This window comes from Pezoporus occidentalis, unplaced genomic scaffold (genome assembly GCF_034315485.1).
Source record: "Pezoporus occidentalis ecotype Australia unplaced genomic scaffold, CSIRO_AGI_Poc_V1 ctg72, whole genome shotgun sequence".
Classification (NCBI taxonomy): Eukaryota; Metazoa; Chordata; class Aves; order Psittaciformes; family Psittacidae; genus Pezoporus; species Pezoporus occidentalis.
In genome coordinates this window covers 2,628,315-2,654,589 of record NW_026916072.1, presented here as the reverse complement: position 1 = coordinate 2,654,589, position 26,275 = coordinate 2,628,315, and the positions used below count along the sequence as shown (strand labels likewise).

General features: G+C 49.2%; 1 protein-coding gene and 1 long non-coding RNA gene across 3 annotated transcripts; one reads left to right on the top strand and one right to left on the bottom strand.

Annotated features, from left to right (window-relative positions):
• Positions 1-1,315: 1,315 nt before the first annotated feature.
• Positions 1,316-4,932, bottom strand: LOC134176088 (uncharacterized). Of its 2 annotated transcripts, none has more exons than XR_009969246.1 (4): positions 4,575-4,932; positions 2,794-3,934; positions 1,896-2,013; positions 1,316-1,621 (listed from the first exon to the last, which is right to left on the bottom strand). It is a non-coding gene; the product is annotated as an uncharacterized LOC134176088 (long non-coding RNA). The 2 variants fall into 2 exon arrangements; XR_009969245.1 differs by having other exon boundaries at positions 1,896-2,018; positions 4,575-4,931.
• On the top strand, positions 3,236-24,872 carry ANP32A (acidic nuclear phosphoprotein 32 family member A). Its single transcript, XM_062642755.1, has 8 exons — positions 3,236-3,355; positions 18,456-18,605; positions 18,756-18,878; positions 20,145-20,343; positions 20,551-20,649; positions 22,146-22,243; positions 23,178-23,238; positions 23,417-24,872. The coding sequence occupies exons 1-8, from the start codon at positions 3,302-3,304 to the stop codon at positions 23,476-23,478; spliced, it is 846 nt and encodes a 281-aa protein (XP_062498739.1). The 5' UTR covers positions 3,236-3,301; the 3' UTR covers positions 23,479-24,872.
• The last annotated feature ends 1,403 nt before the right edge of the window (positions 24,873-26,275 follow it).

Here is a 26,275-nt window from a genome sequence, read left to right as displayed (position 1 = left end):
TACCAGCAGTCAATACTGCTCTGCATTGCCCTCAATGACCATCCTCCAGCTATGCTGCAGGTGGGGAAGTTAAGGGTGACAAGGATGATTTAAGAACAGAATTTTCTCTTTCCAGTTACTGTATCTACATACACAGAAGTGACTGAAGAAGATGCTACCCCCAACATGAAGGCAGGCTTTGTCTAGATGCAGCAGGGACAAACAAGACCCCAGCAGATCTACAAAGGAGTATTATGAGCCACAATAAAAACAATCATTTTGGCAAACACTCAGCTGCCCAGCAATTGTACAGACACAGAACACAGGATTTCACACGAGGCTGATGCTTAATGCAGAGGAGCCCTTCGTCTGAAGCTGGTGTTACTGTAAGGCTGCAGTATTCATGTTAAAAAAAGAAACCATCCATACCAACACAGGAACTGCAGCTGAAATCACCTCATTGGCCAAACTGCAGTTACATTAAGTAGGTTCTAAAGCTGGATCAGAAAATACCTGGACGATGATCATAGAGCAGCACATGAAAACCTAACTCAGGCTCAGCCATCACTGAAGGGCTCCTACAGCGAGTGTTCCAGTGCGTTAGGTTTTGGCCCAGGATTCTGGATCAGCTTCAAACCTGTGTTCAGAACTTGCCTTGCAGACAGTTAACAGCAGATCACTTTGAGCAATGGAGAAACTGGGTAAGCATGTGAACCACATACAAAAAAAAAATAAAAATCAAACATTCACTATAGTGATCACCATTAGTCACAATAGGAACTTCTTTGTACTTCAGATTTAAAAAGCAGCACGTACAGATAAGGACAGAGGATGTTTTGATGTTCCAAGTGGGGATTGAGCAGGGATCCTACAGAGCAGCTTCCCGCCAGTGCAAGCAGGGCTCAGAGCACTTGCTGTGCTCAGGACTCCGACAAGCCAGCGTTCCATACACAGAGGCATTTCTGATCAATGGGATCTATAACAGTTCAACAGCTTTATTCACAGAAACACTTAATAAAAACTCCTCAACTAAGACCAAGGAGTGCTTCATCAACATGTAAGTTTCCTCCTCTATTACAAAGGGGGATCCTCAGTTAAACAGCATGATCATGTCCAGTTTTAAAGCTGATTCACTTTCTTTTGTATCCTAAAAGTATCAGTCCAGTGACCAGATTTTTATGTTCCTGTTTAAGAAAAGCTTTAGTTTGCAAAAGCACCACTTAACATTTATTTGTGGAACATTTCCATTCCTTTTTAGCTCTCCGAACAGCTCTTGAGGCTTCCCAACTCCTTGTGACACAAGCAGCATGCACATGAATGAGGCAGAGGGGAAACCAACAGGTTAAAACATTTAATGTCGAGTCTGAACTTCAAGTAAGTTCCCCCCAACCCTTTGGAGGGGGGCACTTTATACAATTCCATACCATTAGAACACACAACACGCTCTTTCATCCGAGGAAACAAAGGAAAAAGTATCTCCACATCCTCAGAAACTTTAACTGTTATGTTGGCTACTTAACAGACACCCTGTTTCCATGATAAAAGCTCTTTTCCAAAGGTCTTCACCAGTGCCATGAACACAAACTTCCAGCCCAAACCTTCCTTTGGGAAGCCTCAGCCCAGGGGCCACCTTTGTTCACACCTGCGAAGGAGAATTTAAAGCAGAGCTAAAGTAAAAGTCACCATGACCCAAAGTCCTAAACACTTCATAAAGTTTATACCCTAGAAGTACTGCAATAAGCTCTGTTATGTTGTAACCAGTGCCACAGAGCAATAAATGGAGTTACTTGCTCATGCCACAGACACAACCAAACCGAACGGCTCTAATAGAGAAATCATGAGGCCCAAAACCATCACAGAAGCATTAACCTGTTGCAAAATACTGGTGGCTCTGTACTAGAAGCTCCGCTTTTTACCTTAAGCTGGATCCAGCTTGACCTTTCTCCCAGCTCTCAGCAGAGCTTGTGCTTAGCTGTCAATCACTTTCATCGCAGTTTATCCGCTGTCAAGGCAGGTGAAAGAAGCATCTCCATCCTGCCCTGCAAAACAGTTGGACAAGGCAGTTTTCCAGCAATCCCCACCTTTGTGGATATCGACAAACGGCTCTGAGGGGCTTTTACAGCCACCTGAGGCAAAACCAAGGGTAACAAGCGCACCAAAACCAAGGGGGCAAGCAGGAATCTCACTGAGCAAACGAAAGCACCTGTGCACCCGCCGAAACCGGTCCCCTATGCTTGCTAAAGCCAGCTGCAAATACGTGGAGACAAGAAGCACGGGGGAACCGTGGCGCAGAGAGCAAGCCCTGCCAGCACATCCCCGGCACCTCATTCACAAGCCTGCCTGGTAGAAGACGCAGGAAACCGACCCAGCTATTGCCACCCAGGCCCCGTCCCACCGCCTCACCCGACACCAGCCGTGCTCAGCGGCAAGCGCGCCAAGCAAACACCCTCAGAGCGGCTACAAACGGCTCCAAAGCAGCTTCCCAGGCAGGGAACGCAGCGACCCGGGACTCCTCTGGCCCAGCGCCTCCCTGGGCCCCCTCTCGCTGCCCTCAGCACGCCGCTAACCCGAAAAGGCCGCTCCAAGCAGCAATACCCCGCGCGGACCGAGCGCACCCGCACCCTTACCCGGTACCGCACCCGGCCCGGCCGCGGGGAAGCCGCTGAGGGCCCGCTGGAAAGGCCCGGCCCGGCCTCGCCTCCCCTCACGGCCGCTAAGGAGATCGGCGCCCCACCTCCCTCCCTCCCGCCCGCCGCCCCGCCCCGCCGGCGGCCCCCGCGCCATTGCTCCGCGCTCCGCCGCCCCGCTCCGCACCTTTCCCTCCCTCCTGGCTGCTCGCCCCTGTGCCCGGGCTGCCTCCGGCTCTAAGCGCCGCTCCCCGCCCCGCGCCCCGGCGCCTCCCCCGGGATCCGGCCGGGCGCGGAGGGGGGAGCGGCGGCAGAGCGAACCCCAGCCCCAGCGCGGAGGAGCCGCCGCCGCTCCTTCCCCATCAGCCACCAGCACGGAATGATCCTCCGCTCCCAGCCGGGCTGTCCCCCTGGCCGCTTTCGCCGCTCCCCTATTGGCTTCCACCTCCCCTCGCCCGCCCCTATTGGCTCCGGCTTCGCGGTGCGGCGCGGCGATTGGCTGTTGGCGGTGTCAATCAGCGCGGAGCCCCCGGGAGCGCCCGCCTCCGCAGTTATCAGGTTAGTGTTCGCCGCGGTGCTGGGGCTCGGGATTCCGAGCGGAGCTGGGTGAGCCCTCAAAGTCCCTCACCGCGGCGTCGGGGGGGGGTCTGCATCGGTGTCACTGCGAGCGGAGCCGGGGACCGCCAGCCGCGGACATGGACATGAAGAAAAGGATCCACTTAGAGCTGCGGAACAGGACGCCCTCAGATGTAAGCAACGCAAAAATAATGATAATAATAATCATGATAATAATAAAAACCCATCCCGCGTTTATTTTTATTATCTTATTTTTGTTGGTAAGGGGTGCGCATCCCAACCCCTCGAGGGGGAAACCGCTGCTGCCCTTGAGGTGCTTACCTGTGCGCGGAGGGGATGGGGGGCTCACCCCGATTCGGGGTGCCCCAAGCGCGTTAAGGTCTAAAGGAGGGATGTTGGGGAGCAACGGCTGCTCCTGACCCCCCCTCCCCTTAAACCGAGCGCGATGCCCGAGGGGGGGGGGGCGGGCGGGCGGAGGAGGAGGGGGGGGGGGAAGGTCTGCCGGGCGTTTAAATAAAATAAGTTGGTGGCTCCTCTCTCTCGTGTTTAGTTGGCAAATATTTGTGCTGGGTGCTGGGCAGGGAGAGGCCGGCGGGGGCTGCGAGCGAGTTGGAAACGGTTTAGTTTAAAGTGCGTCTTCGTTTCTTTGCAGTGATCAGGCAGGAGAGACTGGGGAGCCATATTTGTAACTTTGTAGTCCTCATGAACGCGCCCTTTCTCTCTCTCTTCCCTCTTTTCCCTCTCTCCAGATGCTGAGAAGATAAAAGGAAAAGAATTTTTAAGGCAATGCTCGGCGGGGTTGGGTTGGTCTTTTTTTAAGGGGGGGGGGGGGGGGGGGGGAAGCGATCGGGAATCGCCGCCGGTAGCGCGAGCGTTGAATTAATAATAATAATAATAAATTCTGGCACGAAATACACGCACTCTCCACCCCCTCCATCCCCACACACGCACAAAAAGGCTGGATGTGTGCGTGTGCGTGTTTTTCTCTTCTTCCCCCCCCTCCTTCTCTTCCCTTTTCCTCCGTTTCCCCCCCCCCCTTTCCCCTGGGGCCGGACTTCAGGTTGTTGTTCCGCGTGTGGCGGAATAAACGAGAGAGCGAGAAAAACTTTGTCAGGACAAAAAAAATTAATAACACAATGTTAATGATCATAATTCAACCCCGCCGCGATGGAGCTGGTGGCGGAGGTGGTGGTGGTGGTGGGGGGGGGGACGGACGACAGAGCGGAGCAGGCGCGGCCCCCAACCCGCCTGGCGGGGCTCGAACCCGGGTCGCCAGGGCAGCGGGGCCGCTGTCGCCGCCGCCGCCAGGCCCTTGCATAATGGCCGTGGAGGGCGAGGTGCGCCTCGGGCCCCGCCGTGGAAGGGGAAAGGGGAAGAAGGGGGGGAACGTACCTCTCTGGGGGTAGGGCGGAGGCGAGGCGGCGGGACGCGGCCCCGCGGGTTGCCGGTGGCCGAGCGCGGTGTCCGGGGGACAAAGGCGGGCAGGCCGAGGTACCCTGCGCTTTAAAGTTTAAAAACTCCTGGGCCAGGAGGAGGAGGAGGACGGGAGAAGGAAGGGGGAGGAGGGCTCCCGCCACCGCCGCGGCACAGGCCGCCGTCCCCGGCGGGCCGTGAGGCTGAGCCCCGGCCCGTGGCTGGGGCGCGGGGGGCACACTGAGGCCGCCCCGCCGAGCCGCCGCTGGCCCCGCGCTGCCAGCGCCACACCGCAAGTAGGACGCGGCGCCATGTTTTTTGCCTCCCCCCCCCCCTTCCCTCGCTTCCCTCTTCCTCCTCCTCCTCCTCCTCCTCAGCCGCAGCGAGGGAACGGCCGGGCGCTGGCTTCGGAGCCGTGAGGGGAGCCCCATCCCGGCCGCCTCCCTCCCGCCCGGTGTGGCTGTGCCCGCGGGTGTGTGGAGGTGCGACATGGGCGGAGGGGGCCTCCCCTTCGGCGCTGCGGGCGGACGGGCGGGCGCCCTCTCCGACATGACTGCCAGCCGCCGGGGCTGCCATTTTGTCGCCGAGCGCGGGGCGGGAGGAGGCTGGTGACGGCCGCGGCGGGACGAGCCAGGAGGGTAAAAACAGGCGCCTCCCCCCCCCCAATTGTCATTTTTAATTATTATTATTTTTAATTATTTTTTGGATTTCATTCCGCGGGGGCCGCTGTGGGAATGGGGGGGGGGGGAAGGTAAAGGCCGACCCCCCCCCCCATGCTGTGAGGACCGGGCCCCGATGGTGTGAGGTGCCCCCGGGCAGGGAGCGGGGAGAACGCCTTCTTCCTGGGCAGGGCCCTGCGGGAAGGAAGGTCTGTGCCTATGGAGCTCCTGGGTTTTAATTATCCTTATTTTTAATGATTTTTTAGGCCTTTTTTCTCTTTATTTCCGGTCGATTTTCCATCGTTCATACTGCTGGAGGCTTATTTAGCGTTTTAAACGCAGAGCTGCGGCTTGGAGACTTGATCCAAAGTGTGCTAGGTATAAACTACGCTTGGGTTTTGTTCTGGTTTTGCTGTGCTCTGTGTTAGGCCGTAGGAAGTTGCGAGCGCTGTGATCTGCGGGGGGTTCTGTCCCTCGGTCACTCGGCAATGGGCAGCAGTTCATTGTAACTTAAGGCTTATTGAACCTGTCACCACTTCTTACCTGCTGGCCTTTAACTCTTGTCAGCAAGTCCTGTGTATCCTTCCTCCCGAGGTCATCTCCTCCCTTAGGCAAAGCTTTCTAGTTCCATCTGAAGGGGGGATAAAGATGCCAACTGGGAACAGTTCTGTTTAGAGCCATTAATTACAGATGTGCGCACGTGTGCCGGGGAGCATTACGTGCACGGTTTGAAGCCTTGTTTCTTTACAGTACCTCTTAAAATGAAATCCGGCTAAACCCACCGAAGGCTTTAGCTAAAAGACTTGGAACTGGGGCTTAGAAGCGAGCCTAATGCCGATGTCATTTACCTATGGATTTTAGGAAGTCTGTGGGCATGAACGGGATGGTGCTGTGAATTGTTTTCCCTGGTTGCTGCTTTGATAGATAGGTAGGATCATTATGTTCAAACTCTTAAGATCAATGTAAATAAATCTCAGTGAAAATAACCATGAATATACTTGTTTTGGGAGTTCTACCCTGTATGCGCTCCGGTTTTGTGGTACATCTGATATAGCCTCTTATCAGAGCATAGGGGATCATGACTTTTTGTAAATCAAAGATAATAGGATGTTGATAAGGCGGTGTGGTTTTTTCTGAGCACAGATTGGTCTGTTAGAGCTTGATCTGCCTCATACACTTCTTGTGTGGTGCTGTGCAGCTGAGCTGGCTGCTTTGAGCGCTTAAGTCATCCTGAAAGGTTACGTGTTGGCTAATAAAACATAATATAAATGTCCCAAAGTGGGTTATAGTGGATTGATTCTCCCTCCATTTTTATATGAGTTCAGTGTTGGTGAGAGCTTTGGGGTTTTGATGCTTGAAATCTGGTTTTCTGTGTGTTGTACAGCCAGAGTTGAGGTTGTGCGTCTGCTTTGTGCCCAGAAATTTCAACCTTTTATCCCATCAGCCTTTGTCACTCTGCTTACCTTATCAATGTGGTTTTTCTAATTATAATTAACTGCCTGCTGGAAATGGGTCAGATGCAGTTATTTCCCATGGGTTTCTTTCAGAACCAGCAGCCTGTGGTGGTAGAACCTCTGGCCTTGCAGGGGGGGGCTCTCCTGGGTTTATTTGTGGCCATTCTTGTTCATCCCCTTTGTAAACTCATTAGTAAAATGCAAAGACTGTGGAACACGTTCAGGACTGAGACTCTTAACCCTGGGACACAGAGATGGGCTTTTGACATTGTGCCCCACACTCATCTTCTCTGGTTTACAGCAACTCACTGGTTCATTTGGACTGAGGATTTAGTCCTTCATCAGCTCAAAACTGTGGCAGTGATAAAGTACTGATGGTAACAGTGAGAGTTTCCTACAGTTCTGACTGTTGCACTTTCAAACTTACTTGTCAGTCTGATTTCTCACTGGGCTTCTGTAGATTTTAACACTGAGGGGAAATGGGATGTGAATATCTATACTCATGAAGATTATAAATAAAAAGGCTCTTTTCCTCAAGCGAGTTCCTTGTTGTGATACTTGTGAGAGCTGTAAAGAGTTTAAAACCTGCATTTATAAAATACTCTGGTCTTGTGTATGGGTGCAAATACAGACTCTTTAACTTTGCTCAGGCTGAGCAACCTCAAAATGGGAGGAGATGTGAACAAAGTGGGATAGGTTGTGTCTGGGGTGCCATGAGATCAGCACATACAGCCTCTGCGGCGTGTGCGGGTTTTGCAGACTTGCATCACTTAACTGCTGATCGAGCTGCCAGCAGGGCAGAGATGGCCCAAGAAGTAGCTGTCCCCTTTGGAAGCTTCCTAAGTTTGTGCAACAGCTGCTTTTCAGGGTGCTGAGTTTTCAGATGCAAGTGTCTGTAATGAGTATCCGGATGGATGGGTGGATGGATGTTAGTCTTGGAGGGACTGCAGCCTGCAGTATCAGGCTGGTGATGTGTGAGCTGTCCTCACTGAGTTTCAGACCACTTTCAGAGCTGACTGCTGGGCTGACCAGGCAAATTCTCTTCTCTTAACCTGGACTAAGTTTTAAGCATATTAAAGGAGCTGTGAGCATAGAATTGAAAACCAGTGGGACTAGAAGTCATTGCCTCATTTTCCCACTTCTCTGTGATGCTGCTCAAAAGTAGCAAGGGTAGATTTTCATTTATTTAACCCTCATCTCTTGAGCATTCCCCTTTAAGCAGCACTATGTAAAGTACAGTCACAGTTACCAAATCTGCTGTATGATTCAGGTGCGTGTCCAGCTCTGGCTTGATGAAAGTGCATGAAGAGAAACAGCAGGTTTGGCTGATGTAACTGTGTTGTAGGCCATCAAGAAACACATCTCCCGAAGAAAGACAGGTTTTTGTCCTGCCCACTAAGTGAAACAAGTTGTTGAAACAAGGGGAAAAAAGAAAGCTTCTTAGTACAAACCTTCCAGGGTTAAGCCTAGCTGTTATAATCCACAGCTAGCTAGGATTTGAGTGTTCTATATCAATAAATAGAATATACTTTTCCACTGTTCTGCTCTAAAGGTACACCAAAAACTCCTGAGTGTTTCAAGGTACCATTAATCATGTGCAGGGATTTAGGACTTTTAAAATATCTTTATTTATTGCTGTATTTAAAAGAGCTTTTTGTCTGTGTCAGTGGTGCATCTTTAAGTGTACACTGAATGATGGCATGAGTATCAGTGGCTGCTCTCTTAAATTTTTACATCCCATGAGGCTGATGTTGGCTGAATCTTCCCATTTCATTCATTCTACGGATTACTCCCCCCGTCCTCCTACTGGTACAGGTACAATTGGAGAAGCCTGAAAATTAAGAACTGGACCTGTGAAAGGGGCATGGGTGCTGCATCTTGAACGTTCTCTGAATGAATTAGAAGTCAGGGAAGGTTTAAGGGTTTTGGGGGTGGTTCTGGTTGGCACACCAGGATCCCAGGCACTGCTGGAATTCCTGTGCTGTGCCTGGGAGGGAGCAGGATTCGCCTGGGGTGCCAGGAAGGGAGGAAAAGAGGAAAAGGAAAGGAGGAAGGGAGGTCCTCTCCTCACCACCCACCGAGCCGGGCTTGCCATTTGCGGAACGCGTGACAGCTTTTCAGCAGTCCTGACTGACAAACAGCTCAGCTCCGTGAACCAAGCCCTCTGTGTGTGCAGCGAGGTGCAAGTCTCAAAAGGGAATAGAGAGCAGTGATGGTTTTGTTGTGCTTCGGAGTGATGGGCACTTCTCGGCTATTTGTGTGACACTGCTGGGCTTGTTCTGCATACAGTTTGTCCCTGTCTCCTCTCTTGCTATCCTTCAGACAAAACTGCTAGTAAATACATAGCCTGTAGTTTTTTATTACGTTGCTAAAATGAGTCCTGAAGCCCTTGTGTATGTAAGCATGACCTTTGAAATACTTCCAGCGAGGGGAAAAAAAAGCCACAGTGGTTTTCCTTTACACCACTGTGTAGAAGTTGTGCTCTCTCTGAGCACTCGTTTGTCCATCGACTTGGTCTAGTGAACTCTTTCCCTTCAAAGCCATAAAACCCCCTAGGAAAAGCTTATCTTTTCTCAAGTATGACTTGCCAATGCATTCCTCCAGCAGCTGACATCTTCAGGGACTGCTTTCTCTATTAAATATGCAGCTCTTAAAATTAGTCTTCATTTAAATGCAGTGTTCCTTTTTTATGTGTGTCTCTTTGTTGCTGAGGGCAATTCGGAGTACGTGCAGCCGAACAAACAGTGGCTCAGCTAAACGCTTCTAACAGAAGAGTTTCTGAATTAAAGGTGCGGTGGGATCTTATGTTTTGCTTCTGGTTTATTTAATAATAGCTGGCAGTGAATGAAGAGCACTTGGGATGTGGTATCAGACGCTCTGTTTGTCAAATACAGAGATAGTGAGACGTGCAGCTGAAGGGACCAGGCAGAGTCACTCTCCCCAGCCAGGAGCAGAGCGAGATGATACCAGTTGAAGGAAAGAGAAGCACGTAACATTAATGTGAATATTAAAAAACACTTAATGCAAAGATCAAGCCATTTAATCAGATATTTCAACCAGAAATATTTGGAGTTCTTACAGAGTTATGCTGCTAACAGTAGAAACAAACCTGGAAAGTAGCTACATGCTTTTGAATGAAACAGCTTTCCCTGTCACTGGAGCGTGTTCTCCATTCGTTAATTACTGTGTTGCTTATGCATATGGCTGTACTGACCCTTGTAAATGTGTGAAAGTGTATTTGTGTGACTCACAGGGTTTCTTGGTTGGGGGGATTCCTTGTTTGAGGAAGAATAATCTGCCTTTGTCTTTCTGGAAGTTCTTGAGTGCTGGAGATGCCTCATAATTAGATAAAAGGTGTAGCCAGAACTGCCAAGCCTCTTCACCCTTCTGCCCCTCACGTGTTTCACTTGGACCTTTAATTTCTCATAGAACAGAGCGAAGGCACGTAAAATGAGTCGGAGCCATATGTAGTGCTCTCAGGGTTTATAGCTCTGCTATGTAAAATATAAGAGGGGAGTAAAAAATAAATGTATTGATATCGAGCCAGATTTTTTCTGAGCTGTGCAAGCAGCCCTTAAGCTGCCTCTGAACACAGGGCAGGTTTGACTTAAAGAAATAAATAAACGGCACACAACAGCAGTCAAACAAACAACTAATTTCCCATCTCTCCTCCCCTGCTCCTTTCCCTTTGCCGGGGTAGGGGTGATGCAGAGCCCACCATACACATATTGTGGCCAGGAGAAAGAGGACACCAACTGTGCTCATCCTTGTGGGAGGGAGCCCAGCCTGAGGGGACTTTAAAAGGTGGCTTGAAACTGGTACTTTACTGCATCACTTTGAACTTGGGTACAGTGATTTAACAAGCTGCTTGAGCCCAAACTGTGACAGATGTCTGCAGACATGCCCCTGTTGTCACTGCATCGCAGTCCCTAAGCAAATGTTTTCACGCAAGTCCTTTATTGCACCCTGGGGTAAATCTGAGTTCCTTTATCATGTGATTGATGGATCAACTAAATTAAATACAAAGCTCTTGCTGGGATACAGACAGAGAGTAAACCTGTATGAGAACCGTGGCATTATAGTTCAGGGACAGCAGTAACAGGATCTGTGCGTAGTGGTGCTCGTAGTGAAAAATATGAGAGGCAACAAAACTGTATCAGTACAATGCTGGAAGTTTAATTTTGGGCTTTAAAACCCTCTGATGAAGTGTTCAGAGGTATTGGGAGTTTTCAGGAAAGAGATGCAGAAGAGGAATTCTAATACGAAAGTTTGGGGTTGTATAATTTTGAGCAACCCTAGATGAATTTTGAGGTCTGGTAGTAGTTTCACGTGACCTTCTTGCAAGAATTTGGGAGTTCCAGCTTGGTTGAAGTGGTATAGAATAGGTAAAAGAGCTGGAAGTGGAGCAGGTCACTGTTGACCCAGGCTGTGCTGGAAGCTGTTGTGTTCAGCACTTGTGAATTGCTCAGTATCAGAGAGGCCAGTGTGCTGGTGGAAGGGACACCTTTGTTCCAGGTGGGGAAAATCCTATAAACTTCAGCCTGTGGGGAATTCCCATAAACTGGGGCCTGAACTGCTTTGAAGTCCTGACAGGCGTTTGGCATTCAGCGACGCTTGGACATGGTATCCATGATGGTGGTAATGGAGCAGTGCTCACAATTACAAGGTAGACTTGCTAATCCCATCCTGTCCTCCCCAGCTGTCAGTCACTGCCCCTGCTAATGCAGTTCTCAAGTGCTCGGGCTGCTCTGCGTCTTGCCTGTACCTCGAGGGAAGTGTTTTGTGTTACATGGCCATTTTTTGCTCACAGTTTCTCCCTGCCCCAAGATTGGCAGGTTCTTTGCTCAATGCAGTGATGACCAGAGCCTGTGCTAAATAGGTGGTCCTTAGCTATCTAGTTTAAGACATGTGCTGTAGGTTAAATCTCAGATACTTGTAATAAAGCCTAGAAAGGACTTAAAATCCCAAATCACAGATTGGTTTGGTAAGGAAAAAAACTTGCCTGCCTTTATTCTGGTTTGCTTTTTACTTGTGCATCTCAGGGGAGGAAGAAGATGTCAACTCTATTGGAATTTTCCCATCCCTATTAAATTGACTTCTCTCTGTGGACAGATCCTCATCCCAGAGCATCTTCACTGAGCTGCCCAGGAGGAGCAGCTGGGGACTGCTCCATGGAAGAGGAGTCCCCTGTGGCATGGAGCCAGTGCAGTGGCTGCCACAGCACCTGCCTCTGTCCCTGCCTGCCTGCGGGCAGCATGCCAGGGGTAGGAGAAAGCTGAAGAGCCCCTAAGGTGGGTCTGAGCTCATGTGCAGCAGCCCAGTAGCTGCTCTGATTTGAACAAGGGGGTTGTTAACGTGCTGCTTTCCACCAGGAGCTGGACCTCTGCCCTGTGTTTGTATCACAGGGGCTCTAACGTAGCTAGAGATCAGTCTTGAACGCAGGTGGCAAATGGCATATGGTGCTGTCTTTATTAAAAAATACATTAAAGTTCAGTTCCTCAAGTTGGTTACTTTCTCTTGATCATCTTGGAGCAGAAGTTGCTTTGTGTCTTTGAGGCTTCAGAGCAGCTTTGTTAGCCCAAGGTGTGAAATAGGGTTTGTCAAGCATTTGTTGGCCTAGTCACCTTCCAGATAGCATCTGACATGGAAATTCATGCAATATGTATCTCCTGCAGTAGTAACTTCAGGGGAAGCTTGTAGCATGAGGGTGGAGAACATCCTGTCCTTCCCATCACTGTGGATCTAAGCATGAGGGATGAGCTCCTGCAAGACTTGGGCTGTTACCTTAAGCTTTGTCAAACCCGTGCCTTCCCCAGCAAATGAGAACCTTGTGACTGGAGGGCTGGCTTCTCTTAAACGTGCTTGAGCAAACTGAATGGCATAGAAACCTGAGGAGATCCATTTCTGCTCGGGGATCCCCAGATGTGCATGAGTACAGATCTAGAGTACGCCACAGGAACTCACACAACTCCTGGCAGTCTGGTTGCAGTAGACATCAGTGGTCATTCTTTCCTGTGGAGCAGTGCAAGGCTTTGCATGGACTGTGCAGGCTTTTGAGACCACAAAACCGCTGAAGACAGAGGCCAAATGTCTTGGAAGAAGTGTTTTGCATCTGGGAGAGAATAAAACTGTCTCTGCTTTCAGAATTCTTTTGGACTTTGCTTCCAGTTTCCACAACAGGCTTCCCTTGCCCTTCCCTCCTTCCGTTCCACAGCTCTGCCCTCTTCTAAGTGAGGTTTCCACTGGATTAAGAGGTCTGAAGGACTCCTACTTGTGCTCCTCTGGATCATTTGGTTGGGAGCTGTGCAAGACAAGAGTTGACACCCTCATCTTTACCTGCTTTTTTCAGTAAGAATGCCACATAGCGGGATATTCCTGTCCTTGGGGTACCATATGCAACGTGCACTTCAAAAGCATCTGGTCCATTGTGCTGAAAATGAGATGTTGCAGTCTTTGCTGTTCTTGCTTTTAAAGCCTGCGGAATGGTATTTGTACTTGTAAATTTGCCTTTTATCTTTTAAAATCATATTCACAGCCATGTCCTTCTGTCACCTTGTTAAGCCTTCAGTTACAGGCTGGGATTTGGGAACTTACTACCAAGGTCATAGATCTCCCTTCCCGTGGGTTGGAGGCTTTCTGAAGGAGAGACGTCGCCTTTCTACCTGTTAGGTTGGAAATGCAGATTTAAGGTTAAGGTGGTAAAATGTGTGGCTTAATAGTTGTCTGTGTGTAATTATGTTGTGTTGATTGTGCTTGTGTTGCTAACTGGAGAGTGCAGTCCCTTCAGGGAGGCAGGGGCAGGTGTGCCAGGTACTGTGCACAGTGAGCGAGACCCAGATGTCACCAGTGATGAATCCTAGGAAATCCAGTGGTTGCTTACCCATCCATGGTTGTTTGTCCTTGCCCTAGGAACAGGTTGGAGTCTCTCAGTAGACCCCATGGCTATATTAAGGGTGTCATATATGCATTTGGGAACGCAGCTTAGTGCAGTAACCGTACTAGGAAGTGGATAAGAGTCCGTGGTTATCAAGGAGGCAGTAATGTAGAGTGTGATGTCGTGGAGGTCGTGAAGAGATGACCGGGATGCTGTAATCCACAGTAACAGTGCAGTGTGTGCTAAGAGAGAAGTGATGTCATGTGCTGAAAGTGTCTGGGACCATCAGAAATAGAACCGGGGATGACCACAGGAGAGCGGGTCCAGGGCACATGTTCTGAAGAGTGTGTTGGAGAAGCAGCAACCTCCTTGCTTACGTGTGGCTGCTGAAAGCAGGGCTGATACCAGCAAACCACAGAGCAACACTCGAGCAAGAGCAGGAGGCAACCAGAAAGCACCTGTTCCGGCAGATGGCACTCACCAAACCAAGGGAGGAACAGGGGCAGCAGAGCCATGGGCCACCCCAGGGGTACAGAGAACCAGGCAGAGGGCAGGCTGGGCGAGGAACACTCAGCAGCTGAAGCTGAACAATCCCTACCTGGCACCTGGGTGCTGTCGAAGACAAGGGTATGTGCTATGGGAACCAAACTGGCCACCTGGGTGGTAGGTTTCCTGCTAGATGCTCCCCTGCAGGTGCCTTCATGGCTATTTAGGTGAGTATTGAGGTGTTTGCAGTGGTGTGTTGCCTGTGGTTTGTTGCCTGTGGTGTGTTGCTCCTCCAGTGTTCCTCACTAAACAGCAAGTTTTGGGGAAGATAAGTATGGGTTACATGGTTGTACTAGCACTTACGTTAGTACTTGCTCCAGTTAGTGCTTTGATTTGCTTATGTGTTGTGGTATAGGCAGTGATAAGGGTAACAAAGTTGTATCTTGTCTTTGATGCAGCTAAGCACAGATTAGCTGAGGACACTTACTCCCTTAGCTTCTCTCTCCACATGTGTTCTGATTGTCCTCCCTAATTCTGACTACTCATCTACGTGTCTGTAGTATTAGAGGCTGCAGTGTGATACAACTGAATTGGTTCAGACCAGCAGAGGCTTGCTCATCTCCTTCAGGTATACAAGACTCAAAGGGTGCTCGCCAGGCTGCTAGCATCAGGCAAAAGTTTGTTCTGTGTTTTGGTGACAGAAGATGAGAAAAGAGATGTAAAAACTGTAGTCTTACTGGGTGTTTTCAGGGAAGCTCAGTAGATGTTTGGAGAGTGATTCAGGAGCTGGAATTTTCCTTAAGATTACAAAGACTTCTGAAAAACAAACAAGGAATAGGATTTTAGTCCTTCTGTCATACTTCTGTGGCAGTGAGCTGGTTTAGATGGAATGTAGCTTTACTAAGGTCACCTTTCCACTTCTCCCTCTCTGTATACTGACGCAGTTATGTGCTCGCTGTCAGGGCTGTAGTGTGCCTGGATGAGGCCCAACATCCTCACAAGGGGGGCTAAGGTTGGAGAAGAGACCTCTGTGCAGCAGCCAGCCTGTTGGAAAGGTGCCCTGTTAATAAGGGGGGCAACAACACTGCCTCTCCAGATAGCTGCAAACCAGCAGGCCTTTGAGGAGGAGAAGGCAGGTCAGAGTGGAAGGGGAGGAAAGCAGGGTGCAGAGGACTTGCAGGCTGAGAGACTGTGGGTCATTTTAATGCTTACAACAACTCTGTGAGCTGGTGTAGTTTGTACTGCTTGTACTGTGTGCAGGAGAATTGGGTTTGATGCGGCAGTGAGCGTGCACGTGGCAGTGAGTGGGGAAAAGGCCCATGCTCTGTTCATCCTCCTTTTGCACATGTATTTTCTATGGGATGCTTAAATCTAGAAGTTAAAGCCATCTTAATTTTGATTTTAGCTTTACTTTGTGTAATCGCATTCATTCAGAAGCAGTTCAGTGTGTTTAATACACCTCTAACCACATCAGCGCTGAAAGTATGTTGCTGTGGCTGAACGTGTGGAGCAATGGGAGCCTGTGCTCTGCTCCTTCCTAAATAAGCTCTTCAATTCTACCACTTGCAAACGTGGCCAGATTTATTCCATTATAGTTTCCCCATGGAGTCGTTCTGACTGTACCATTGCCCAGTATCTTGGTGCTGGGCACAGTGAAGAGAACATGGCAGTTCTGTATCAAAGTTTTCTGTAAAGCCTTTGTCTGACTGGGTTTAAACCATGACAGCCTTAAAAAGCAAACTAAAAGTAGAAGCAAATTAAGGTTTTTTTTTTCTTACGCATCCATGGCTTTTTTCCAGCTCCCCCTTAAATCTCTACCCCTGAGGGAGCTTTGTCCAGTTCCCCCTTTGCCTCTCCTCCATCCTTGGGGAGGATGAAGGGATGGATGTCCCACCTCCTGGGGTACGAGCAGATGCACTTACTCTCTCGCTGTGAGGTTTAGGTGCTGCTTCACTCCATGCCTTTGGTCTGCTGCATAGCTCAGGGCCAGTTCTGACTCCATGCTGTGCTGGCTGCTGCAGCTGCGAGCATTGTCCCTCCCTGAACTCCCTCTCGCCTTGCTTCATCTTCCTACGTGTGCTCTTGCAAACTTCCTTTGTGGAGAGGATGGGGCAAAAAAAGGACCTTGTGCTCTGCACAAGCAGTAGCTTCCTGTATGGAGACCAGGCCCTTTCTGCAGAGAGCCTCTCCTGCAGCACAAGCTCCTTTGCCCTCCTTGCTCTGTGTCTGTAGGTGGGTGCTCGGATGAGCCGCCTCGCTGGGCAGGGATGATAATGGGGCAGGCAGGGCCGTGCTGTGCTGGTGAGGAGGGACACAGATAGGGGGGGAAGTAGCTGCTGGATGGGCTCAGTTTGGGGTGGTGCTTCTTGTATTTAACTTCTTTTTTGACGGGAGCTCTGTGTGTGTGAAGCAGATGACAGAGCAAAGTGTTTGTCCCCACACTGATCTCGCTGGAGGATCCTGATACTTAAATACTGTTACAGGCAGGGGATACGTGTGTTTGCCTAGAGAATGGCTTTCCTGCTGTCTGCGTTTCAAAGCAAGAAGGCTTTATTGCAGTTTGATTGGTTTTTCTTTCTCTCCCTCACTGGAATAGATGTAATTGGGATCAGGAGCATTTGACTTGGTCTTTGAGCCCTTCTAACCAGCCTAAAATTCTTCAGGAAGACTATTGTGTAGTCATTCCCTATCAGAATTCTTCTAGGAAAATTGTGGAGTCTTGGAAAATGTATTTCCTGTCTAACGCTGATCCTCCTACTCTCAATGAATCACTTGTGCTCTCGTGTTGCTTTGGGCTCCCTTCCCTATTGACTTCAGTGCTGGGATTTAATTAGAAACCTAGGGATGTTGTTTGGAGCTAAAAAACTATACAGGATTCTTCTCTGTGCAGTGGGATTACACTCATAAAAAAATTAAGAAAATTAAGTATTTGCATATTAACTGTCCATGGTGTGAAGAGCTGCTTCATGGTTCTGCATACACCGCTCCTGCAGACTTCCTTTTATCCCGTCCCCAGTGTAAAGCAGCATTCCCTCCCTTTCCAATCCTGTAAACAGACCTTGTGCATGGGATGGAGTCTGTAGCACACACAGAAGGGTGGGTTTTCCTGGGAGAGATGTCAGAAAAAGCACAGAAACTGGAAGAGGGGAGATAGAGATTAGACATTAGACAGCTCTTCCCTGGGAGGGTGCTGAGGCGCTGGCACAGGGTGCCCAGAGAAGCTGTGGCTGCCCCATCCCTGGCAGTGCTCAAGGCCAGGTTGGACCCAGGGGCTTGGAGCAAGCTGCTCCAGTGGAAGGGGTCCCTGCCCGTGGCAGGGGTTGGGGCTGGATGAGCTTTAAGATCCATTACAACACAGTCTATGGGTGTTCCCCGCATGGGTGAGCCCTTCCTGTGGAGTCACAGCCCTCAGTGGCAGAGCTTCCCCAGAGACTCACATTAGCAGCTAAGGGGTTCAAATCCGGTAAGTCTGACCTAGCTTAGGGTGAAAAACAGCAGTTTTATTCAGGGTGGGGTGTATTTAGGGGCTCTTTTGCATTGATGCTGTTGTTCTGTGTCCGTTGAAGATCACACCTGCAAGAAGAGCGGTGCTGTGTTTAAAAACAACAAAAGCCTGTGTTTACTTGCTGGGGCTGTCAGCTTTGGCTGTCAGGCAGCTCCTCTGCTGCTCAGCCCCATGGGGGCATTATCTTCACCTCTCCCTTTGAGCCTCCCCACCGCAGCAGGGTGAGGGAGATAAGAGGTGCAGTGCTGCAGCAGAAGGATGCTCTCTGAACCTCCCTGCCAGCACCAGCTGACACATCCCTTGTAGTTCCCCAGGAAAGGAGTTGCTTCCGTGAACATCTTCCCCTGTAGTGCCATCATTAAGCTGTCCTAACAGGAGGGCTTGAGGTCTGACTCCAGCAGGACCTGGTTTAGGATCACCAGTACAAGCTTCAGGTTTCGAGAGTGTGTGAGCGCACTCTTCACTCTTGAAAAGCTCAAGTAGTGTTTTACACTAAGAAAGAAGCTATTTTAACAACTGCTGATAGGTTGTAATAGGACCAGTTGTACAGAGTGTCAAAGTTGTAGGTGAGCTTAGAAATAAATAGATTGGTTTCATGTTCCTTAGGATACTCACTGCTTGCAATCACCAGAGACAGTGCTGCTTCTAACCACCACGTCGTGTAAGCCGGGATGAATGGGTTTGAACTGTTCATATCGTTGATAGAACAATAAAGGGTAGGCAGCTGAAGCAAAGCCCAATACCTGTGTTCCTGAAACACTGCTAAACCAGAATTCCTTTCAGTTTTACCTTATCTGTGTCATTCTTTGCTTGTGAGGGATATCTTTATCTTCCGTGCAGGACAGAACGTCTCATGTGTTGTTTGTGGTGTTGTCTTTGCAGGTTAAAGAACTCGTTCTTGACAACTGCAGGTCGTACGAAGGCAAAATCGAAGGCCTTACAGATGAGTTTGAAGAGCTGGAATTCTTAAGTACAATCAACGTAGGCTTAACCTCAGTTGCAAACTTACCAAAGTTAAACAAACTTAAGAAGGTAAATACAGTGTCCTGTGTCATATCGCTCCCTCTTTGCACTGTACTGCATCTGTAAAGGTGCTGCTCATGTAAAAAGTGATGTAGCTGACCACGCTGCTTTGTGATCCGTGTTTGCACTAAAAACTCAAGAGGTTTCTCTGCCTTTCAGCTCGAGTTAAGCGACAACAGAATCTCAGGAGGACTGGAAGTGTTGGCAGAAAAGTGTCCGAACCTCACACATCTAAATCTAAGCGGCAACAAAATAAAAGATCTCGGTACAATAGAACCTCTGGTAAGTTGATGCGATACAGGGTGGAACAAACCCCATTTTGTGATGAGTAGAGGCATTATGGGCTTGGAAAGCCCGCAGAAACTTGTGGTGGGGTGTCTTTGGGGCTTATCTCTCAGGCCAGGTTGCTGTGGGCTCAGCCTGCCCCGGGGCTCTCCCTCCGCCCTGCCCTGGGGCTGTGCCGGCAGCGAGCGGCTGCTTCCCTCTAGTGGCTGCCGGGCCTGGGCTCTGCCCGTGGGTGCTGTGGGAATCACCACGGCTTTCCATGCTGATGTGGGCTGTGGGGCTGTGTCCACATGCTCTGCTTGAGCTTGGTGTGTTCTCCCTGGAGCGCTGGGTCAAAAATACCAGCCCATGTGCCTCCGTACTGGGCTTGCTTGCTGCAGCTGTGCAGAGGTTGCTGCTGGTTTCCATTACCTCTCCTGCTCACGGTCATTATACCTCTTATTTCAAGTGCTGAGATCAGGTTTGCCAGGTTGCAGTTCATTCCAATTGATGTCAAGTTCCAGAAAGCACCCAAGTGTCCGTTCTAGTGGTGCTGTTTTTGAGTTTGTGGTTTGTGTGCCCTTTGCTCTCTAGAAATGAAGAGGTTTGCTTCATGCTTATTTCCCAAATGCTTCCTTTTAAAATGTCTCAAGGAGCAGTAATCATCTTGGATCTCCTTTCCTGCAGCGGAAGGGGAGAACAGAGCTGTTAAAAGTCATGTAGCAAACAAATGAGAGAAAGGATTGTTGCTGCTCCCGGTTTCAGGCTTATTGTTTTCTTGATGTCACTGTTGCTCTACACGCTAAACTCCAGAAGGGAGGTATTTCATAAGATCTGATACAAATTCTCAACTGCTTGTGCTTTTATTGTTAGTACTTTGGAGGTCTGTGGGCAATGCACACCATCTCTTACTCTGTTCAATTTCTTAGAATCCCAGACTGGTTTGGGTTGGAAGAGACCCTAAAGCTCATCCAGTTCCAGCCCCCTGCCATGGGCAGGGACACCTTCCACTGGAGCAGATTGCTCCAAGCCCTCTCCAACCCCAGTGATATTTCCAAACATCAGTCTTCTACCTGTGAGATACTAAACTTGAGAGAGAGCATTTTCCACTCTCAGGTACAGAAACAGCACTGGTCAGGCTTTGCACATTTCTGGTCCGTGCCAGCTTAGCAGACAGAACCCCAAATGACCTTTTTGTCACGGGAAGCTCTTGAGCACATGCACTCTGGCTGCTGTTGCATTAGTTTTTGTAACCCTGAACTTGAGACTTCTCTCTCTTTGCAGAAGAAGCTAGAAAACCTGAAGAGTCTAGATCTTTTCAATTGCGAGGTAACCAACTTGAACGACTACAGAGAAAACGTGTTCAAGCTCCTCCCACAACTCACATACCTCGATGGCTACGACCGGGATGACAAAGAGGCACCAGACTCTGATGCAGAGGGCTACGTGGAGGGCTTAGACGACGAGGAGGAAGATGAAGATGGTATGTGAATTGTGCTACTTAGTGTACGTAAGTTAAAAGATCAATATGCTGCCTAGTACATTTTGCTTCCAGCTCTGACTTGTTGGCAAGAAAAGGGTGTTCTCAGCAGCTCCTTCCTGACTGATGTAAAGGAGAAGTACCTCAGTGTCCTCTGAAGGAACTGAGGGGAAAGGAGATGGGCAGGGCCTGAAAGAGCTACTTTCTCAGTCTTATCTCTAGTGAAAGATCGGGATGACAAAGAAGCACCGGACTCTGATGCAGAGGGCTACGTGGAGGGCTTAGACGACGAGGAGGAAGATGAAGACGGTATGTGGATTTGTGCTGCTCGGTGTATGTAAGTTGAAAGATTGATACGCTGCCTGTGGTATGTTTTGCTTCCAGTTCTGACTTGCTGGCAGGAGAAGGGTGTTTTCAGCAGCTCCTTCCAACTGATGGAAGTATCTCAGTGCCCTCTGAAGGAACAGGGGGAAGGGAGATGGGCAGGGCGTGAAAGAGCTACTCAGTCTTATCTCTAGGCCATAGAAGAAAGGGCTCAGGAGGAGGAGTAAGACACTGAAAGAGTTCAGGGATCAGTAAACTCCAGGGGATGAGGGCATAAAGCAGAAATGGGTAGGAAAGGATGGTGTGCACACGTTGCAGTTTTCCAGGAACAGTACACTCAGGGAAGTGTGAGCAGTCGTGGAGAGCCTGATGGAGAGGGGTAGGGTGGAGAGCCAGACTAGGCATGGGTAAAAGGGCTGAGTCAAGGAATTCAGTGAAGGAGCCAAGGCATTAGTAGGAGTCTGGAGCTGCTCTGTGGGGGCAAAATGAGCTACTTGAGATGAGGCAGAAGAGAGGAGAGTGTACATGCTGCAGTCTGCCTGGGGCAGCTCTGTGAAAGACACTAACAAAGGAGCAGCTCTGTAGTGTTGGAAAACACACGGTGGGCCCCAGTGTGGTGCAGGTACCATTGCAGCTCCCCGCAGACTGCCCTCGGAGGCACCATGTACCGGTCGGATGAGTTTCTGGCTGGGTTTGGGGAATTTGCTAGACTCTTCAAACCCAGCTGCACAGCAAAAGCAGAATAGCTGGACTTGCACTTTCCCCTCGAGTGCTGAGTGTGGGCTCTGGTGAGAGCAGCGAGTGCTGCAGCAGCGCCTGGCAGAGGCTGCCTTCAGCAGGGACAGGCTCTCAGCACAGCACAAGTCTGGGCCTGCTTTCAGATGCATGAAAAACCTCCAAAACACCATTCCTGCAGCTTGGAAATCACTTTCTGGTTTGTTGTTTTGGCTTAATCTGTTTCCCCTTGTAAAGAGATTGCAAACCCAGACGATGGATGGTGTGTGACCCCTTTGTGTTGCTCTGGTGGTATAAAGGCGAGGGGGTATCCCTTGGGGAGGGTTCCCAGTGCATGGTTGGCTTGTAAAGTTCTGCCTCATCCCTGGTGGGAGCAGATGGGCACTTAGAGATGAAGAGCTGCATGAGTCCCACGGGCTCAGAAGTGCATGTTAGAAGTGGGAACAGCAGCAGCTGAAGCAGAAGCAGTCCTGAGGTGCCGTCACTTACTGTCAGGGCCCTGAGAGCCCTAAAGCAGCTCAGACTGCGGGTACAGCTGCCACACTACCCTGTCACTAGGCTAAAGAGGCCCAGGACCACGTTTAGCTCTGTCTAGCAGCTGGAGAGCTGCTTTAATTCTGTACTGCCCTTGAGCAGTGCTTTCAATTTGCTCCCTGTGTCGATAGGAGCTCAGATCTCAGGTGGCAGTGTTGGGGGGGGAGAGGTAAACTTTAAATGTCTGAGTGGTTGATCTTGTTTGGCTACAGAAGAGGAGTATGACGATGACGCTCAGGTAGTAGAAGACGAAGAAGACGAGGAAGAAGAGGAGGAAGGAGAAGAGGAGGACGTGAGCGGAGAAGAGGAGGTAAGGATTTATGCAGTTAATAATGGGTGTGGAATGAGTATGCTCTAACTGGGAATAGCTGAGTAAGAAATGGTCCAAGTATTGGAGGCTTTCACTGCTCGAAGACTGTGTTTGCTTTTTAACTCGAGAAGCATGGCTGTGGGGGTGGCTTTGAGGCGTGCCTGTCTATGAGCCAGCTGCCATCTAGTGACCATTGACATGAAATCATCCTGTTTATTGAGGTGATGTCAAAAATACCATCAGGAACATCTGCAGGTCTGGTTTGTGGGTCCTTTGAAGGCTGGGGTTACAGACAAGAGAGTAGTACATGAATTACTGACCCTGGGCTCTCAGAGCAAGGTTTCTTCTTGGGTCTGTACCTTGGGATCCTTCAGGATGCTTAAATTCTTTGTGTGGTCCAGCTTTTGTTCGTAAGGTGTGCTGAGACTTTGCTGTTAGCACAGCCATTGGGATGGGGCTGAAATTTGACTGTAGGTGGTTGTATTACCTGTCCTTCAGCCAAACAGCCTTAGCTACGTGACTGATGCTCTGGAATGGTTGAAAGCCTCCTCCCAAAACCAACAGCAGCTCCTCAGGCTCTTGAGATATCTGGTTCTAGCTCTCTCCGAGAACAACACGTACCTTCTACAGATCGGTCATCAAACTCAGGACATCAGAACAAAGTCTGCAGCTACATAGCAGCATATATATGCTTATAAAACCATTTTCTTGCTGCAGATTTGAAGCTAGAGGCAGCTGTGAGGGTCGCCTCTGTTTTTCTGCACTGAAACATCTGGAAGTGCATGGGAAGGGTCTGCCTTCTGTTTTTGTTTCAGGTTAAGATACTTCAAGGACTTTCTCTCTGTTGCAAAATGCTGTTGGATATTGCCAGACTGGGAGAGGACTTGCACCAAACCCAACTTTTCTAATCCTCTATTTTTCTTTCCAAATGCAGGAGGATGAAGAAGGCTACAACGACGGGGAGGTAGATGACGATGAAGACGAAGAAGAGCCCGGTATGGCAGCAGTTTTTACCTGAGATAAAATACTGGTTTAGAAAGTGAATTCCCCTTTTCTGTGCTCCTACTCTCTGAGAGCCAGGCAGCTGCCCCAGCAGGAGCCTGTTGAACCTGCTCAATTCCTCACCAGTGTGAGGGAGCCCTCATCTAACTCCACTTGTGTTTTGTCTTCCAGATGAAGAACGGGGACAGAAGAGAAAACGAGAACCTGAAGACGAAGGAGATGAAGATGACTAAACTGAATAACCTATTTTGACAATTTCCTATTGTGATTTGACTGTTTCTACCCTGTATTTCCCCTCCCCACACCCCCAACCTTTATTCCCCCCCCCTTTTTTTTTCCCCCTTTTTATTTTCTGATTGTAATGTTGCTGTGGGAACGAGAGGGAGCAGCAGACTGGGTGGGCAAGGGAATAAAATACTATTTTTACTGGCACTCCTCCTCCTCTTCATTTGAAACCCTTTTCTTTTTGTCCCTCTCTTAGTCCCGGTAACTGCAATAGTAAGTATAAACCAAGTGGTAATTTGTTTCTTATTATCGGAGTGGATAGTTTGAGATCCTGAAAAGAGGAAAAAAGTAAGTGGAAGATCAGTGGATGAGAACCCCAAATGTACCTATTTGGAATAGCGTTGGTTCGTTGGGATTTTGCCACCGCTGCCAGTCACTAAATACATGGGAAGTATATTACTGGGGGATGCTGCAAATTGAGGCCCAGCATCATCCCCCCACAGCAACGGGGGTGAGAATGGCATCTGGATCAAGTGATTTCTTTGTTGCCTGTCCGTCAATGACTGCCATTTTCAGCCAACGCTTTCCCTGCTTTTGTAGGTACCTTTTCTTTTGCTGTTTGTAAATAGTGACCAAATGGTTTTTGGTTGGGGTTTGGTTGGGTTTTTTTTTTTGGGGGGGGGGGTGTTCCTTTGGATCTGGTTTGTGGGGTGAATTTGCAATCCCTCCTCTTCCTCCCTGCCCTGTGTGTTGTGTTTTCCTTTCTGTTTATTTAGGGGTTGGGGGGGGTTCTTTTTCCTTTGGCTAGGGTATAGCCAAGACACTGAAAATGGCAGGCATTTAAATATATATATAAATATATATAAAAAGTGTTCCTAATCCCTGAGTTACTAGTGAACTGAATCTGACAATTGTAATAAAACAAAATGTTTCAACCCTTTTCAATAAGGTGTGTACTATTTTGGTCTGTAATATATAACACCTATTCGATTTGAAGTGATGAGAAACTACTTCCACTTGTGCTATATACTTGGAGACTTTTTACAAACCTAAAGCCAGGAGGCAGTTCAGCATGTAGGGTAGGAGGTTTCTTTTCATACACTCAAGCACGAGATACTAATGCAAAGTTGTATTTTCTTACCTAGTGGAAGTCAGTAAAATGACTGAAAATGCCTAGTGAATGTACAGTTTTACTTTCATATCCCTCTTTAAAATAGCTTTAGAAGTGACTTGTATTTCCTAGTCAATATTTCATCTGTATAAATACATTTGCAACAGTTTTGGTTTATTTTTCTTTTGGTTGGTTGTTGGTTGGTTGTTTTTTTTTTTTCCCAGAAGAGCCAAACTTTTGAGTTTTATGTCTGTTTGTCATTGATGAATTTCAATAAATCTTTTGATACAAGTTCTCTGTGGCTTATTTGACTAACCCGGGCCACTGGGAAGGATTCCTGTACCTTTGAACAAGGCATTTACGAAGCTATTCTGGTAAATTCCCAGCTGTTTTTAGTAGCTTGATGATACGTTTTGCTCCATGAAAACTCCTCTTGGCCATGGTTGGGTGAAGCCAAGGGTGAGGTTGTGGCTTTAACGTAAGTAACTCCGTACTGTTTTTGGTGCACAACAGGGGTTTCTGCAGCATGATTAGTGCACTTAAACGTGTTCGTTTCTGCTGTTTAATCCTATCCCTGTTCATCCAGGCCCAGAAGAAAGGACTCCTGGTTTCCTTCGGTGCGTGAGGTCTGGGTTAGTGTGTCTGGAAGACAAGGGCTGTCTGCTGTGACTTGCCACCAGTGCAGAGCTGTCTCCATGTTTTCCTCTCTGTGGATGAGCTGTGTATTAAAGGTGGGCAGCGTAGCAAGCAGTGTGTTCTCTGTACTTACATAAGTTTCTATGCTGTGCAAGAGGATCATGTATTTCTTAACTGGGTCTCTTGTGTGGTGACAGGACAGGGGGAAAAGGCTTTGAACTGGCAGAGGGGAGACTGAGATTGGATACTGGGAGAAAGCTCTTCCCTGTGAGGATGCTGAGGCACTGGCACAGGGTGCCCAGAGAAGCTGTGGCTGCCCCATCCCTGGCAGCGCTCAAGGCCAGGTTGGACACAGGGGCTTGGAGCAAGCTGCTCCAGTGGAAGGGGTCCCTGCCTGTGGCAGGGGTTGGAACTGGAGGAGCTTTAAGGTCCCTTCCAACAAAAAGCATTCCAGGATTCTCCTGCAAAGCAAACAGCAGCCACCAGCCCTGTGTAAGGCAGGGGCAGGGCCAGCAGCTCTCCAGCTGCAGCCCAGACAGAGCCCTTGTGTCACTAAACCAGTTTGGCTCTATCCTGGGAAACTCAGTTTTCTGGGAAGTGCAGTTTGAAGATCTGTAGCTCTTAGAAGGCATCCGCAGGGACTGGAGCTGGCTTTTTCTGCACGATGAGCCTCTCCACATCCCAGAGACGTATCCATGCATGGTATTTGCTGCTTGTGAAGCAGAGTCCTGCTCCCTGTTCAGTTCTGCTGGAGCCCGAATCCACCTGAATGATGAGAGAGGGGGAAGAGGGGTGGCAGGTACCTGATGAACAGCAAGGCTTTGACTCCTTGTGTTGGGAGAGGGGGAAACTGAGTCACTTCTGCTACTGAAAACAAACAGGAGGCTTGCCCAATGTGGATCATCTCATAGTTATCCCATGTTTTGTAGCGTGTAAGTACAGTCTTCTGCGGAGAACCAAGGGCTTGTTCTCCTGAGTGCTCTGTTGCATACGTAAGCTCTGGCTGAAGGTACTTGGCAACTCGCAGCGATGCTTAGCAACTTCCCAACTCCTGGAAA

Excerpts from the sequence above, each read along its gene's own strand:
- ANP32A (XM_062642755.1), top strand. The coding sequence starts at position 3,302 with ATGGACATGAAGAAAAGGATCCACTTAGAGCTGCGGAACAGGACGCCC. Across the intron at positions 3,356-18,455 it reads GGAACAGGACGCCCTCAGAT|GTTAAAGAACTCGTTCTTGA; the intron begins GTAAGCAACGCA and ends TTGTCTTTGCAG. Across the intron at positions 23,239-23,416 it reads TGAAGACGAAGAAGAGCCCG|ATGAAGAACGGGGACAGAAG; the intron begins GTATGGCAGCAG and ends TTTGTCTTCCAG.